Consider the following 17,568-nt stretch of genomic DNA (forward strand, 5'->3'; position numbering starts at 1 on the left):
CAGCTCAGGCCTTATGCGACACCAGAGGACCCACACAGGAGAGAAACCATACCAGTGTAACAACTGCAGGAAAGCTTTCTGTCTGAGCTCCCATCTGATGCAATGAGTCCATTACTGGAGAGAAGCCATACCAGTGTCGTGAGTGTGGGAAACGCTTCAGCCAGAGCTCAGGCCTCTTCCATCACCAGAGAATCCACAGTGGGGAGAAACCATATGAATGTGATGAGTATGGAAAGGCTTTCTTCAGTCACATTTCAGCTCTTGTTGGACACCAGCAAATCCACAGTGGAGAGAGGCCCTATGAGTGTGATGTGGTGATATGTGTGGGAAAGCTTTCAGTTATCACTCACATCTTCTGCAACACCAAAGAATCTACAATGGAGAGAAGCCCCGTGAATGTGATGTGTGTGGAAAAGCTTTCCAGCGGAGCTAACACCTCATTGTACATCAGCGAACCCACACTGGAGAGGAGCCCAGGTGATGTCAAGAGTGGTGTAGAAGTTTTCATCTATGCTCATTCCTGTGAGACATTAGACAGAAAAGCACAGCTAGAAAAGGATGTCCCAGACCATGTACCATGTACCTTATATATCTCATGGAAACTTCCCTTCTCTTCTACAAGATAGGTATTCTTTATTACATCTCAAACAATGTCTGCATTGAATTCACTCTTATGAAAAGTTTATAATAAAATGAAAAGTTTTAATTACATTAAAATGTTAAACAGCCTATTAAAGTGCTTTTTGAATGTAATCCCATAACTATATCAAACAGATTAAAAATATTAAAAATTGGAAGTAAATGACATTAAAATATCAACAGTGACTGTATTTAGGTGATGAAAATGGGTGATCCTCCCCTTTTCTTTCTGCCTCTCTCATATTCCTACATGTGTGGTAAATACTTTTAGAATTATCTGAGCCTTTCTGGTGATGATTCTTTAATAGTTTCTTTCAATTATTTCCTTTAGGATTGGCTTATTTAAACTTTTTTAATTGAATGAATTTTGGAACTAATGGGTTTTTCCCCAGAAATTCATCAACTGCATTAAGATTTTTAAAATTTTGGTAGCATACTTACCTCTTCATCTGCTGTTATTTGTCATTGATAATTTAATTTTCTTCTCTCAGTTGAATTTACCATAGATTTATTGTTTTCATGGGCTCATTTACAAATATTTCATTCTTGGATTTATTTATTAACATCAGAAACTTTCTATTTTCTTATTATTTACTGTTTCTTTTATCTTTATTTCTTTTCTAACCTTTCCCTTGAAGGTTTCTTTCTCATTCCTTTTCTAATTTCTTTGGTTGAATTCTTAGTCATTTATTTTCTCTCTTTTTTAATAATGAAAAAAAGTGAGTATATACATCTACCAAGTACTTATTTTTTTTAAATTGCCCACTTGTGTTTTTTCTGAGTCCTTATTTTTGTTTGGAAGATATAACTGGTAGTGGGGAGTGGTTCTGCTCATTATACATAGACTGTCTGCTTTTGTCTTAGTAAAGAAGTCAGAGAGGCCTTACCCAAGTAGAGGAAAGACATACCTAAGCTAAGGGCAGAGCCAGGATTTTACAGGATCTGTGACAGTGGTTGGAAGCCTCATTATGTCTGGTGTTCAACCATTTGAGTTACCACAGCAAGGGGCTGGCAAGTTGATTCTTTAAAGTTGACAAGCAACTGAAGCCGGGGGTACCTGAAGAATATTCTGGGCCACTCAGGGAGTTCACAGCTGGTAGTGGGGTTTGTGTTTGAAAATCTGATAAGAGAATTTGATACAAGAAAGCACTAAATAAGGAGGGAGAAACATGAGAATAGTGTGTTGTGTACTAAAAGGGAAACAGGAAATAGTTAAGCATTTTCTGAATTTTTAATTTGCTCATTTGGCTAAGAGGGACATATTATGCCACAATCAAGAGAAGGGGCTTTGTCTTTCAATCATTTACTTCTCTTTTTTTTTAAATTAATTAATTCATTTTTTTCATGGAGATACTGAGGACTGAACCCGCATGTGCTCTACCTCTGAGTTACATACCCCTATCCCCACCCCCATCATGTACTTCTAATGAAAGAAGGGCAGGGGTTATCCTTTTTCTAAATTTTTCTCCCCAGAGAGGAGGGTTTTCTAAAGCTTACTTGAAAGTTCATTATTTCTACGCTTTCTAAACGTTCCACATAGGTTGACTTGATCACTTACATTTGCCCCTCAGAAGCACAAGGAAGTTGAATTGATTTTCATCTTAAAGGTGTTATACCCTTTTACAGGATGACCTGTCAGGCAAAGAATATCAGAGAGAGAAAGGAAATATTGATGACATTCCCCAAACAGGAAAATTGTTTGTAGGTTGTAAAGAATAAACAGGATTTGAAAACAATTTACCTTTTTTTGTTTACACCAGTAGTATGTTTTTGTAAAAAATTTAAACTTTACAGAAATATATAAAGTGTAAAATGCAAGTTCTCTGTAAGTTTGCTCTAAGTGATAATCATCAAGAACACATTTAAGATAATTATTTTACAAAAATGATCATATCATACTGTTTTGTAACTTACTTTTTTTCCCAACTCCTTGAAACTGGGTGTGGCTTTGTGACTTGCTATAACTTATCTTTTTTACTCAATATGCCTCTGGCATCTTTTAGTTTTTAGTTTTAAAAATGATTGGGTAGAGGTAGATACTGCTCAGCGGTAAAGAGCGTGTTTAGCATGCACGAGGTCCTGGGTTCAATCCCCAGTACCTCCATTTTAAAAAAGTAAATAAAGAAAAGCAATAACACAATACAATGAACTACATAATAAATAAGTTGCATAAGTGGTGGGATGGTGAATTTATTTTAAAAAATTGGACACATAGAAATTTAAATTCCCAAATGTTGGATATTCGGGTTTTCCAATTTAAATTTTAAAAAAGTTTCTTTGTACACATTATTTTATATATATAACTCAAAAAAGCTAAGTTGCTGGATCAAGGGGTGTAGACATATTAACTTTAATAGGTCTTGCCTTCCAAAAATGTACAACTAACAGTGCCTGTGTTTCCAGTATTGAATATTATCAATCTTTCTGTCTTTAGTAATCTGAAGGATTTTTAAAAGCTCATTATTCTTTTAATTTAAATTCTTTAAGTAGTGAACTTGAATGCTCTTTAATAATCATTATTGTCTATCAATATTTGTGTTCTATAAATGCCAACTTAAGTCCTTTGCCAATTTTTCTGTTCGCTTTGTTGACTGAAATTGTGAACGAAAAATACTGCAAACCATATCAGTAAACAAAGAATGATGAAATCAAGTCATCAGTGGCTGCCAACAGCCCCAGTGAAGACAAGCCTGCAGCCCGGCCTCTGCAGCCACTTATAATGGTGCTCTCTGAGAGGACTCAGAGTAAGAAAGGACAGAATTTTGGCCCTAGATAGCTAGGTGCTTGTCAAAGGAATGAATTCAATGACCCCAAATGTTTGCTTCCTCCCATACAGAGAAAAGCGCTAAATTCTTTAACTTGAGATGTCTAGTTTTCTTTAGTTAAGTAACATTTTAATGTTACAACTACCTAGTCTTTGTTGTAAAGCTCCTATATATATCCTAGCTCCTCCCCTACATCTTCAGAGCAGTCTCTCTGAGAGATCTGAGAGGCTGTCATCTTAGGCTCAAAGGGGTTCGAGTCCTCAGAAATGTCCACCAAATAAAACATAACTTTTAGGCTGCTCATTTATTTCAGGCAACAGATATATAGGATTATTTCAGGCAACCGATATATAGGAGTGTGTGTGTGTGTGTGTGTGTGTGTGTTTTGGGGAGAGGGTGGAATCTATAAATACATAATATATCGACGGAAAGATACAGCCATATGTGACAAAAAATGTTGGTTGTCAAAACTAGATGCAAGGGGATATCTATTTTTTTAAATACTGAACCATGTGACTGCATTACATATTAATATTACTTATTTAACAATTAAGTCAAAAAAATCTTGAGAGGGAAAAAGGTTTTCGGGGTTCTTATTTTTGGTTTTGTTTTGTTTTTTGTTTTTTAAGAGCAAAGAAAACCGTCTTGCGAGCGCCGTAGCCGGATCAGGCAAACATACAAGAACCGGGTCCTCCACCGGCTAGAGGGGCGGAGGGAAGACCGGCCGCGGCCACCGAGGCAAGGCTTCCTAGAGCGGACCGGAAGTGCCCTGCCGACAGCGGCCAGGCGCCGATTGGTCGGTTTGAGTCTAGCCTTTGTTCGGCGGTCCAAAGGACGCCAGTTGTCGCACCTGTTCCTCTCCGTGCCAGGTGAGTCTCTCCCCGCTCCTGGGTGGAGGATGGGGCTGGGCATAGTCGTGGTCAGCAGCATCCCCCTTCCCTCACCTCTCGCTGGCGATCCCCTCCCTCCTCACAGACCTGCGAGAGAGGACTTGGGCCGACCTTTTGGAAGAACGGAAAGGGGAACACTGGTTGCGAGTGGTTCTGTGAGGGCATCCACCTAACCCTCTTCCTGAGTTGGAGCATATACCTCACAACTGCAGAATCCTAGGGACCCGTACATCTCAGGTTGTGAAATGAAAGGGCTTTTTTAACAAAGCTATTAATACTTCGCGTTTATTTATTACTTGCTGCCTAGCCAAGGACTTTGCATACATTCCTATTTAATCTACACATCATCCCTATGAGAAACATGGGAATTTTTATAGAAACTCAAAATTACACAACGGAGCTGATTCAAATCCATGTTCCTTCTTTAGTGTTATTATTTATAGCCTCCTAATAGACTTTTCTCTACTCTGTTCTGGTTGCTTGCCTTTATTAGTGTGTGTTGATGGTCTCCGCGGCTTTTGTCATTTCTCTATGGTAACAGAGTTTTCTCTGAGACAAGATTCTAAAACATCTGAATCAGTCCCAGATACAGGATTCATCACCTGAAAAACAGCCCAGAATGGCCACCTCCCCGGAACCTGAGGAACAAGAAGGACTCCTACTATTTAAGGCAGAAGACCATCACTGGGGACAGGACTCCACCTCACAAAAGTATAGTCCTCACAGAAGGGAACTCTTCAGGCAGCACTTTAGGAAGCTCTGCTATCAGGATGCACCTGGGCCCCGTGAAGCTCTCACCCAGCTCTGGGAACTTTGCCGCAAGTGGCTGAGGCCAGAATGCCACACAAAGGAGCAGATTTTAGACTTGCTGGTGCTTGAACAGTTCCTGAGCATTCTTCCTAGAGACCTGCAAGCATGGGTGCAGGCGCACCATCCAGAGACTGGAGAGGAGGCAGTGACTGTGCTGGAGGATCTGGAGAGAGAGCTGGATGAACCTCGAAAGCAGGTGGGAAGAGGGAGTCATTTGGCTGTGAGAGATCAGGGTATATGGACCCAGCTAAAGCAAAAAAGCGTATGAAAGACCACTTGAAGGTATTTAATATGTTACTCTAGAGAAGAACAGACTTAGGGAGGGACCTGAGTGCCAGTGTCAAATAACTAAAGTGTAGCTGAGTAAAGAGAGACACTAGACTGATTCTATGTCTGTTTGGAAGGCTAGGATTGGTGAGAATCTGTAGCAAGGCAAATAGGTATCAGAGAAAAATGAAGTATTTTCTTACATTCATGGTTTAGACATAAAATAGGCAACCTTGTAATAAAAAACTCCCCTTCAAGGTGGATTTCAAGTAGATGACAAGAATATTACAGAGCAGTACTGTGACCCATTCACATTTAATACATGTAATTAAATACACATTTAATATATGTAATTAAATATGTGAAAAATAAAAACAAGTGAAATTAAATATATTTTATTTAACCCAATGTGATCAATATTAAACATGAGGCATTTTACATTCTTTTTTTATTTCAGTTTTCCAAATTTGGTATGTATTTTACACTTCACATATCTCAATTTGTCCTAGCCACATTTCAAGTGCTCAGTAACCACATTTTGCTAATGGATACCATATTGGACCTCACAGTTATAGAAGATATGCCCCCATTTGGTGAAAGTTGCATTAGATGATCTTTAAGATACCTTTCAAGCCCCAAGGCTCTATGGTTCTGGACCTCCACACATCACTGTTAGAGACACTGAATTTTATTCTGCAGTGACCTAAACTGTAGATTAGCCTCTGTCTCTTCATTTTTAGTCATTATTGCCATTTGCAATTGAATGGGAATTTGTCCCCTTGTCTATGGTCCTGGTCCCTGACAGATGCTTCGTTTGATCTTTCTCTGAAGTTTTCAGTTCTTTCACAAAACCTACCTTACAAGCCCAATCATATGTCATTGTTTCCAGGTCCCAGCCAATTCAGAAAAACAGGACACACTTTTGGACAAGTTGGCCCCCTTGAGAAGGCCACATGAGTCACTGACTATCCAGGTCCATCCCAAGAAGATGCAGCAGGAGCAGGAATCTGGAGAGTCCCAAAGGAATGGTAAGGAGCAGTTCTGTGTGTGTGAGGGAAGAGCTAGTTCCTGAGGTTAGAGAGGAGCTTTCTCACTTCTCCTTTTTAAGTTTTCCTCCTTGTCTTTCACCTCACTGTGGAAGATTTTATTTCCCTACCTTTGCCCTATCATGGAAAGAATTGTATTTCAGTTTTTTATTAGACTTAAAAGCTGCTATTTGGCCCAGGGGGTGGGGAATGGGATTTAAAAACTCATTTAAGTTAATAATACCTTATAATTCTGTTATCTGATGATTCTAGCTCCAAATTCCCTTTAATTTCCAATTTGAGCAGGAGAATATATGACATTCTGTATGAGTCTGCTCGGGCTGCCAGAACAGCATACCACAACCTGTCAGACACTTATTTTCTGACAGTTCTGGAGGCTGGAAAGTCCAAGATCAAGGTGCTGGCAGGGTGGGTTTCTGTGTGGACTCTCCTTGGCTTGCAGATTTGCTGTCTTCACACGGGCTTTCTCTGTGCACAAGCAGTCCTGCTGTCTCTTCCACTTCTTATAAAGACACTAATCCTATTGGATTAGGGCCCCATCCTTATGACTTTACTTAACCTTAATAATCTACTTAAAGGCCTCTTTTCCAAATACAGTCACATTGGGGATTAGGGCCATGACATGTTGAGGCATGCCACCACTTAAAGTTTGGGTGGAGGAAAAGGATTCTGTAAAGGAGGGAGCAGGGACTGTCAAAGAGGTAAGAGAAGCAGAAGAGGATGGTGTCACCAAAGCCAAGGGAGGAGTTTCCACCAGATGTAACCAATGCTACTAACAGGACACAAGATAAGGACTGATAAGAGTCCCTTGAATTTAGCATTTAGAAGTTAGTATGTCTTAGCAAGAATAGTTTCAGGAGGCAGAAACTGAAAGAAGCAGACCATTTTAATAAGCATTAGCAGGCTTTTCTATGCAGAATCTTCACCTCTTTTCTGTGAGAAGCCATATAAGAAATTTAATTTAAATTTAAGAAAATCTCCCCACCTTTGGGAAAAGACAGGACATGCACTTTTGAAATAGGTCACAATAGTAATTTAACGTGTCAAAATGCTAAATTCTACTGTAGATATGCTATTAACCCACAACACTGACTCTCCATTAACACTAAGTGATAGTCTCCTTAACTCTGTTCAAGTTTGATTTCACTCAGCATTAACCTTGTCCTTTCCCCCAGAGTGTCAAGCAACTTGTACACAGTAATCAACTGGCTTTTATGGACATATCCTCATCTCAGTGACCAACAGTGCTGGGGTTATCTGGAATGTAAGTGATAAGGACTCCTGGATGTGCCAAAATAACACTAGAAGACTGGCACTGACAGGAGATGCTAGAATGAAATATTTCTAATTTTGTCAATTCTGAAACAAGATCTCCTGGAATCCGATTAGCCTAGGATTAGCTGGCACTTGGAAGAGATACATAAGCCAGGCCCTGAAATTCCAATTGACCAAGAAGAGACTGCAGGTACCTGAGATGAGAAAAGCTCACATTTGGCAGTTTCCATACAATATTCTTTACATTGTTCAACTGCAAGTCTAAGGGTTATTAATTTGAATTGCTGACCATGGAAAACTGACCCTTTTTTTTTTTTAAGTCTTTTGAAGTCCTGGTGAGAGACTGTTCTCCAGGTATCTTCTACAGTTATGGGAGACAGACTCATCCTAAGGACTGGTAATGGTTCATCCCTGAGGATGGTGAACCAACCACAAGTGCCAACTCTTGGTGTCCTTTTTTTTTTAAAAAAGATACTCATCAGTAAGGCACAGGAAACCAAAAGAAGCTGTGAATCAATATGTTGATGTTTGAAAATACTTTTCTTATAGGAGTGTCTGATTTCTGTGATTTGCTTAATGATCATTAATCTACTAGCTTAGCAATACTTCTGCCACACTTTATACTTACGCAAATGCTTTGTCATACATCCCCTCATCTGATCAAACAATAGGTAAGGAGGAGGGCACAGAGGTGATAAGGAAACCAAAATGGTTATCATCTGCCAACATTTAAACAATTATCAGCAGAGCCGGGACTGAAGTCTGACCCTTCTGGCTCTAATCCAGTCCTTGTAATTTCTAGCCAGAGACAACATGGTATTTAGATTTAGATACACCAGACCATCCACTGTCACTTTCTGCTTATCTTCCTCCATTTATCCTGACCTGCATGCTCTCTCTCTGCTTTTAGCTAATGGCTCATTACATTCCTCTCAGATCCCTAATCCCATTACCTTCTCCAGTCACTTTACTCGGTTTTACTCCCACTGACGACCTATGATTCAGACTCCTGCAAGTTTCTTCCAAAATTTTACCTCCCTCCCCATTTCTGTTTTCTAATCTCTGTTTATCCCTCTTAATTATCTTTGGCACATCTGTGGTAAATCCCCATTTACCACTCTGCATTTGCACAGGATTGCCAGGTAACCCCTTGATCCACATTTTTGCTTTTTCCTCTCTACGTAATCTATTCCCAAATAATCTTCCCTACTGGTCTCTTCTTTAATTTCTTCCCTATATTGTCAATATGTGTTTTGATGGTGCCATATATCTAATTTGTGTACTGTATGTGACTTTTCACTTTTATAACACATTTATAACATTTATATGTTCTTCCTTCCATAAGCTTTTTGCTTCTCAAACCTAGAATAGGACTTGTTTGTGTACTGTTTGTTACAGGTGATCAAACCAGGGCTAAGAATGAAGAGTTGTCCCAGAAGGAAGATATACCAAAAGACATGGAATTCCTTGGGAAAATAAACGACAGACTTAACAAAGACATTCCTCAGTATCCTGAATCCAAAGATGCTATTGAAAGTGAGGGCAGATTCGAGTGGCAACGGAGGGAAAGACGATGCTATAAATGTGATGACTGTGGAAAAAGTTTCAGTCATAGCTCAGACCTTAGTAAACACAGGAGAACTCACACTGGAGAGAAGCCCTATAAATGTGATGAATGTGGAAAAGCCTTCGTTCAACGCTCACATCTCATTGGACATCACAGAGTACACACTGGAGTTAAACCCTATAAATGTAAAGAATGTGGAAAAGATTTTAGTGGGCGCACAGGTCTTATTCAGCACCAGAGAATCCACACAGGTGAAAAACCCTACGAATGTGATGAGTGTGGGAGGCCCTTCCGCGTAAGTTCAGCCCTTATTAGACATCAAAGAATTCATACAGCAAATAAGCTCTACTAATATAGTGGAAGTAACAAAAGTTCTTTAGAAACTCAGGCCTAACTAGTTATCAGAGAAATCTACCTTGGAGACCCAGTATCCTGAATGTAGGCAAAGCTTCAATCATCACTAAAAATTTCTTTGGCACCAGAGAATCTACCTAAGTAGAATTTCCTTTTATTTCTAAATTAGTTCAGTTTCTTGGGAAGAACTAAGAATTCTTTCAGAAAGCCTTGTCCATTGCCAGCATTGCTCACTTGCAGCCCAAGATAACCATGTTTCCTGGTTGAAAGATGTGAATTCTACCTCTTGGCTCTGGTTCCGCTTTACTTCAACATTCAGTGTATGACTGTAGGCACAATATTAAGATTTCTGCCTTCATTTTCCCCTTCTGGCCCACCAGGTATGTTGTGTTAAGTTAAAACAGGTGAAAACTGCTTTTGAAATTAAGAGCAAAAACAATATATTTCCCCTCCATCATTACTGATATAATAATGGCCTAAATATAATGGCCTAAATTAACTCAAGTGAAATGGAAAATTCAGTTCCTCAGTGACATTCACCACATTTCAACTACTCAATAGCCACGTGTGGCTAACAGCTACTGTAATGGACAGCACAGATGGAGACCATTTTTATCACTGCAGAAAGTTCTAAAGGACATTGCTAGTCACATTAGTTCCTGGTAAGGTACCTTCCAGCTGTGATATTATGTGATTCTGAGTTCAGGAAGGTAGCATAAGAGGTAAGTTGAGGAGGCTGCAATGACAACAGGAGATAAAATACAAACATCCTAAAAGGAAATAATTTAGTAATAATAACTTTGTGACACTTTTTCAGCCTTAAAAAGAGAGTATGTTGTAATAGGAGGAACATGATTATTAAGTAAATACAATAGCCTAATAATCTAAATTGAAAGCTTAAATAACTACCTCATCTTTAAAAAGACTGTAATTACCACAGTAGCATCCCTTGTCAGTTACCCTGTACTAATGAGAAGGTGGGACTCTCAGGACACCAATACTTTAAGATATTCAGATTTTTAATAAGGTGAACAAACTTTTCTCTTTTTGGCTTTGGAATGTATTAGCATTTCATGTACGTATTTGCAACAGTTTTAAAATCCCTAGTTTGAGAATTTTATTGCATGACAGGAATTGTGGCCAAAGGCCAACACATTCAAATTTACAGTATAGTCAAACTGCCACAAACCACTGATTCTAGGAATAGCCGTCACCAGAATGATCAGGAAGTGATCTCATCTCTCACTGAAGACACTGATTACACTTACTTGCTTTTGCATTGTGTTTGAGAGTAGGAAAACCACCAGAATCATTTTGTATCTACTACTGTTGGAAGATGAATCTTAAATCATTCCTCTTAACACCATAAAGATAAACTGAGCTTTTATGTTTTTTGAAAATAACACTCTTTTTAAAAAAAAATGTAAAGTTTACTTTGTATGTATACATCGATACAGACTTTTTAAAACATCAAGTTTCTCACTAATACTTGTTTTTCATTTATTTGAGCAATATTTAAAAGCATTTGAAACAGGATTTTCTTTTTTACTGGCCATAAAGAGAAAAGTAAAGTCTTAAATGTTTAGTATTACAGACATCCTTATATGAAAAAGTTAGGTTCTTACTGAATGATGGCTTTTTCCCCCTTTACCTTTAGTCTTGCTGAAAAGCACTGTCATGCATAGAAGGTGTTCACAGTCTTTAAAGGAGATATTCATGTTTCTGATCTTATCTTTGAATTTAGAAAGTCTTTTGCAATGGTAAGAAAGATAATCTTGGCTACCTCAAGATTAATTTTCCTAAAATTGGTAAAGACGATGACAGACATTTTCCTCTAACATACTCTGTATGCTAGAACATTCTATTTAGATAGTAGTTTTAAAAATTTTTTATTGCAATTTCTTTTTTTAATATATTTTTATTGTAGATAGTAGTTTTGAATACTTGTTATGTACAAAGAATTGTTCTAGGCTTAGAGTTGTACACCCTCAAAATCTGAGTGAAGAGTAATTTGGAGCACTGAGACCACACTACCCTTTTTAGTCTGGTGTTGATTCCAAATTGCCACCAGTGTCTGCCATCCGATCCTGAACAGAGAGGCAATGATAAGAGATAAGTACAGAAAGATTTGAGGCCAGAGACAGCCTGGGTGATTGTGGCAAGAGAAGAAAGTCCATTGGGACCTAGGATAACTGCTGGCATAAGGCAAAGGAGGCTTGAGGTTAAAGGAGATCTAAGTAGTTGTTAGTACTATGAAGGATTAGGCAGTGTCCTAGTGAGTCTGTAGAAACTCACAGGGGAAAAAATATGGTGAGGATGCAACCATTTGGAAAGAAGAGCTTTGAGTTCAATCACAGCCACAGTTACTGGAGAGAAATATGTTAGACACTATCAGAACCGCTGGGTTCTAGCAGAGCGCTGTCCTGGAATGATGGCACCTGCTCTAAAGAACCCTGAACATGGAAGGCAGTTTCTCAAATAGCTGTGTCAGAAACACGTGTAGCACCTCCCATCTTTTTTGAAGGGAGTTTTCTTTTCTGTCTTTTTTTTTTTTTTTGAAGGAAGCAAGGACTTGTAGTTTTTATGAACTAATAAAACATAATGATTTTAAGTGGCACCAAAAGGGAGTACCGGGGCAGCTCTTTAGGACACCTACGGGGGATGGAGGTAAACTGGTGATTCTGAGTGAGGACCCAGCAGCTATGAAGGGAGGAAATAGATGAGAGTTGGGGTAGGAGGGGACGTTGTAGGTCTGCATGGGCATTGGTGAAGAGGGGTAAACGAAAGGAGAAAGATGGAACAAAAAGCGAATAATAAAAGGAACAAGGGTACAGGGAAGGGAACAAAGATAAAATAAGAGATGGTGATAGGGAAAGAGAAAAGAGTGACAAGTAATTCTAATGTTAACATCAATTATATTTGAGACAGTGGGTCACAGGACACAAGCCATACAAAAGTGAATGGATCAGCCTATCCTGAGGTCATGGAGTCCTGTGTGCACAGCACATGCTATTTGTTATCTTTATTGAATGGGTCTACAATCTCATCCTGAGCATGAAATTGATTCGTTGTGGTTTCATCAAAAAGTTCATCAACAGTGAAAACACTAGAAACTGAAATGCTTCAGAACAACCTGTTCTCCTCTTAGTAATATCACAAGGCAGTTAGACTAAGTTCTGAAAGAATAGTTCTCTCAGTCTTTCTTACTCAAATCCTTTAGAGCAAGGTGTCTCAACCTTGGTTTTATTGACATTTTGAGCAAGACAATTCATTGTTGTAGGGGGCTGTCCCTCTGCATTGTGGGATGTTTAGCAGTATCCCTGGCCTCTACCCAGTAGATGCAACCAGCACCCTAACTTATGACAAGCACAAATTTCTCAAGAGGTGTAAATGCTCCCTGAGAGGCAAAATCTACACTCACCCCTCCCCGAGTTAAGAACCACTGTTCTATAGGAACATAATCTGGTTTTCATGACTGTTCCATATCATATATAAGAAGATTCTTACTTGGGAATGTTATATGACCAGCACTGCTAGACCCTTTTACTACCCCACAAAATGATTCCCAAAGTACCTAAAATCTATGCAGCAATCATGCTAAAGAAGTAGCCTACTTACAGAAGCCGTAACTTAACTCTTCAGAACCAGAAGAATCTGTCAAATAAAGAGCTTACATTGCATTTTAGGCCTTCCTCTTCCTTCCATACCATATTTCTGGTGCTTATACCTCTTCTTTGCCCCTTGACCCAACCACAAACACTTTATTCTTGATCTAGATCTGCTCCGTCCAATACATTAGCCACTAGGTACATGTCGCTTTCAAGCACTTGAAATGTGGCTATGCAACTGAGGAACTAAATTTTTTTGTTTGTTTCATATTTATTAATTTAAATTTAAAAACTGATACTCAGTTCAGTTATTGGAAAATCTGTGAGTATGTTTGGAGTAACTGAGTATGTGAATCTATTTTTTCCATTTAAAATTTTATGTAATCTCAATATAGATTAAGTATTTCCAATGAAAATTTAATAACTGAATTGAAATGTGCAATAAGTATAAACAATTGCTTTCAAAGAGGTAGTATGAAAAAAGGAATGTAAAATATTTTACTAAGTTTTATATTGATTAGATTTTAAAGTAATATTTTGGATATACTGGCTTAAAATATATTAAAATTAATTTCACCTGTCTTTTAACATTTTTAATGTGGCTACTAGAAAACTTAATATTACATAGGTGGATCACATTATATCCCTATTTACTGGACAGCACTGATCAAGATCTCCTCACCCTCAGGGTAGGTCCCATTCACTATGTTCCAAACCACCTCAGTTCTGTGCAGCTACGTTCTGTAGTGCCAAGGACTTTTCTTACCTATTTCTTCTTATTCATTAATTCAACAAGTGTTTACTGAGTGTATGCTGTGTGCCCCTATTCTAAGTACTGGGGATATAGCATGATATAACAAGATAAATAAGATCTCTCTTTTATAAGCCTGTGTTACAGAAAAGGGAGACAAATATATCAAACAGGAATAGTGGTATATAGAATATAAACACGAATTGAAAGGAAACAGAGTGACTGAATGACTACTACAAGTAGTCAGAAAAGGCTTTTCTGGAGAGCTGACATCCTAACTGAAATATAAATGTCCAGCCTTGGGAAGTTCTGCAGAAGACCATGCCAGGCAAATGGAATAGCTAATGCAGTTTCTACAAGAGGAATGAAACTGATGTGTTTACAGGACATGAAAGAAGGTCATTGGGTCTAAAGCAATGGATTAAGGGAAATGTAGTATAAACATTAGAGAGGTCCAAGATATGTATTCTAAACATGATGGGGCACCATTGGAAGGGAAGGACATGATCTGATTTTTGTTTTTAAAAGGTCATTCTGGCCCCTTAGGGAAGCAAGAGTGAGAAAAGAGCAGAAGCAAGACGAGCCAAGAGGCTGCTGCAGTACTTCAGATGAGAGGAGGTGGTGGCACACACATAGGTCCAAAGAGGACGTGAAGAGAAGCAGGTTCAAGGTATGTTTTGGCGATAAAGCCAGAACAGTCTGCTAAAAGATTGTTATAGACTCCTAGGTTCTCACACAAAAAGGTATTTGTTTAACTATTAGGTTAAATGTATGAAATTATCTTTTTTGTAGGTCAGAGACAGTCAATATCAGCAATTACAAATGATTTAACCTAATAAGAACAGAAAAGAATCTAGAGAGAAATGGGACAGAAGGGACTTTGAAATCATGTGTGGGCCTAATTAATTTGTTAAATGAAAAATTGTATTATTTTCTCCTTAAAACTCTCTGTAGAAGGCACCCTTTGTTAAGTCCTCTGTCTAAAGGGAAATTGTCAACAAACCTGATGAGATTTGGAACTACTATTCTATAGTAACAGAATAGATTCATACTATAACATGTCTGTACAAACTTAGACTTCCTTCTGGACAGCACATTTCCTAAACTGATAAAATCAGGTTATCAATGAAAGGCAGTAGAGGTTAAGAGCAGAATGCCGGAGTTGCTCTGCTAGTTACTAATTATATGACCTTGGCTAATTCACTTATTCTCTCTGTGCCTCGGGTTCCTCATCTGTAAAACAATGGTATAAGGGCATCTACCTCAAAACGTGGGAAATACATAAGTGACTAAATGTAATGGGTTGAGAACAGTGCCTGGCACATAGTAAGTGCTGTTAGTATTAGCCGCCACTAACAGCACTGTTAGGTCTTTTAGCGTCATATTCAGCATTCTTCCCCTCAAAGCTGTTTAAATCAGTTAACTGATATCCGATCTTCCTGAATTCGTTGCCTTGTTGCTGTTGTGTAAGTTTTAAAATGATACCCGCAGTGTTAACAATTACCCTAATTCTGAACTGCTCCCTAATCCCAGCCCCAACGGTCCCACCTGCCCTTTGGCGGAGAACAGCACCCTCCTCGCCCTCACTCGCGTACTCACCCGCCAGCCCTCGTCTCCCGGCTGTTCCCAGCTCCCAGCGCCGTTAACCCGGCCACCAGCCCCGCTCCTAGCCCTGACACTTTGGAACAGTTAACTACCGGAAGTGGCTCGGAGTCGCGGGAGCACTGAAAAAGGGGGCCGGTCTCTCCCAGGTCCAGAAGCACTTGGGTTCCCGGCTGTAAAGAAGCCCGGCGCCCCAACTGGGAGAAAGCAGCCGCTTTGGGGGGGATCCGGGAGCGCACTGTCCGGCAGCGGGCTCTGATGCAGGTGACGGCGGCGGGGGCGTTCTCGCAAAGTCGACCACCCGCGGACTTGTGGAAACCTCCAGGATTCCCCGAGAGGCCTGAAAGTGACTTTGGAGACAGGCCTGTTTCGCGGCCTACGGCTTCCTAGAGCGCGGTCCCCACGAGCGCAGGCCGGGTGTGGGCCGAAGCCTTAGGGGCCTCCGGGTGCAGGAAAGACCCAGTCCACCGCGTTCGGGGAAAGGACTGTTGGGCGCAGAAGGCAGAGACCCCTCTCTTCTGGGGCAGGGGCTGCCTGGGAGGTTCGCATGTTTGGGTCTCACTGGGGAGGGGCAGCGAGGAGCTTCCTCCACTCAGGGCTCTTGAGTTGCGGGTTGTACCTGCTGATGCCCTGCTCACCGCGGTCTGGCAGGACCTTGAGGACCAAGTTTTGCCTCCGTCAAAACTTCTCGGATCCTTAGAGGAAATGAGGGCCAGGATGAAATAGGTGAAGAGAACCGGCGCTAGAATCCTTTAAATCCTTCAATTTCCCGCTCCACCACTTTCCTGTTAGGACTGAGCGCAATTTTTTTAACCTCTCTAAGCCTTGTTTTACTCATTTCTGTAAATCAGAATAATTTAGTGCCTGTTTCATAGGATGCTTGTGACGACTGAGAGGGTGCATGTAAAAAAACTTAGTTTTTAGACGTTTCCCTCCCTTCCCCTGTATTTGCTATCATCCATCCATGTCAGACAAATAGGACTAATTAACCATTATTATATATTATATAAAATATGTATATAATGGAATACTACTCAGCCATAAAAAGGAATGAAATACTGCCATTTGCAGCAACATGGATGGACCTAGAAATTATATTAAGTGAAGTAAGTCAGACAGAGAAAGACAAATATCATATATCATTTATATGTGGAATCTAAAATAGATATAACTGAACTTATTTACAAACCAGAAACAGACTAACAGACATAGAAAACAGACTTATGGTCATCAAAGGGGAAAGGTAGGGGAAGGGATAAATTAGGAGTTTGGGATTAGCAGATACAAACTACTATATATAAAATAGATAAACAACAAGTCTTCCCTGTATAGCACAGGGAACTATATTCAATATCTTGTGATAAACTATAATGGAAAAGAAAAAAAATGCCAGTTTTTCAAACTAGTACCATTTTACGTTCCCACTAGCAGTATATGAGTTCCAGTTGCTTCATCTCCTCATTAGCACTTGGTATTTCAGTCATTTTAATTTTAGATTTTAATGCATGTGTAGTGATTTTATGTTTCATTGATGACTAATGATATTGAGTACTTTTTTATGTACTTGTTGACAATTCCTATATCTTCTTTGGTAATGTCTGTGTCCATAACTTGCCTATTTGTGTTTGTCTTCTTATGATTGAGTTGTGAGAGTTCTCTATATTTTCTGGATACCAGTTGTCAGAAATACATATTGAAAATATTTTCCAGTCTGTAGCTTCTCTTTTCACTTTCTAAGTGGTGCTTTTTGTTGAGCAGATTAAAATTTTGATGAAATCAAATTTAGCAATTTTATCGGTTATTATTAGTGCCTTTTGAGAAATCTTTGCTTAGGTCATGACACTACTTCTAAACTACCTATGTGTACAACTTTGGTTTTTTTAAATTATTTTTAATGTAAAAAACTGAGAGCATAGTTCTAGTCTCTTGCCAGTTATTCCCAGTTATCATCCCAGCCAGGAGGCAAGAACTATGAAATAGCAAAATTAAGTTGT

The 17,568-nt window shown here is 39.2% G+C and overlaps 1 protein-coding gene and 1 long non-coding RNA gene across 5 annotated transcripts; one reads left to right on the forward strand and one right to left on the reverse strand.

Moving 5' to 3' along the window:
* Nucleotides 1–387: 387 nt before the first annotated feature.
* On the reverse strand, nt 388–15,842 carry LOC116658359. 2 transcript variants are annotated; one of them, XR_004313731.1, is made up of 3 exons: nt 15,572–15,842; nt 2,198–2,271; nt 388–520 (listed from the first exon to the last, which is right to left on the reverse strand). It is a non-coding gene; the product is annotated as an uncharacterized LOC116658359 (long non-coding RNA). The 2 variants fall into 2 exon arrangements; XR_004313732.1 differs by lacking the exon at nt 15,572–15,842 and adding an exon at nt 4,255–4,751.
* On the forward strand, nt 3,702–13,795 carry ZSCAN16 (zinc finger and SCAN domain containing 16). 3 transcript variants are annotated; one of them, XM_032463382.1, is made up of 4 exons: nt 3,702–4,273; nt 4,875–5,300; nt 6,261–6,399; nt 9,091–13,795. In XM_032463382.1, the coding sequence occupies exons 2-4, from the start codon at nt 4,914–4,916 to the stop codon at nt 9,609–9,611; spliced, it is 1,047 nt and encodes a 348-aa protein (XP_032319273.1). In that variant the 5' UTR covers nt 3,702–4,273; nt 4,875–4,913; the 3' UTR covers nt 9,612–13,795. The 3 variants fall into 3 exon arrangements, with proteins under 3 accessions (XP_032319273.1, XP_014420928.1, XP_014420927.1); XM_014565442.2 differs by having other exon boundaries at nt 3,703–4,273; nt 4,788–5,300; XM_014565441.2 differs by having other exon boundaries at nt 3,704–4,273; nt 4,836–5,300.
* Nucleotides 15,843–17,568: the final 1,726 nt, after the last annotated feature.

This window comes from Camelus ferus, chromosome 20, assembly GCF_009834535.1.
Source record: "Camelus ferus isolate YT-003-E chromosome 20, BCGSAC_Cfer_1.0, whole genome shotgun sequence".
In the NCBI taxonomy this organism is placed as follows: domain Eukaryota; kingdom Metazoa; phylum Chordata; class Mammalia; order Artiodactyla; family Camelidae; genus Camelus; species Camelus ferus.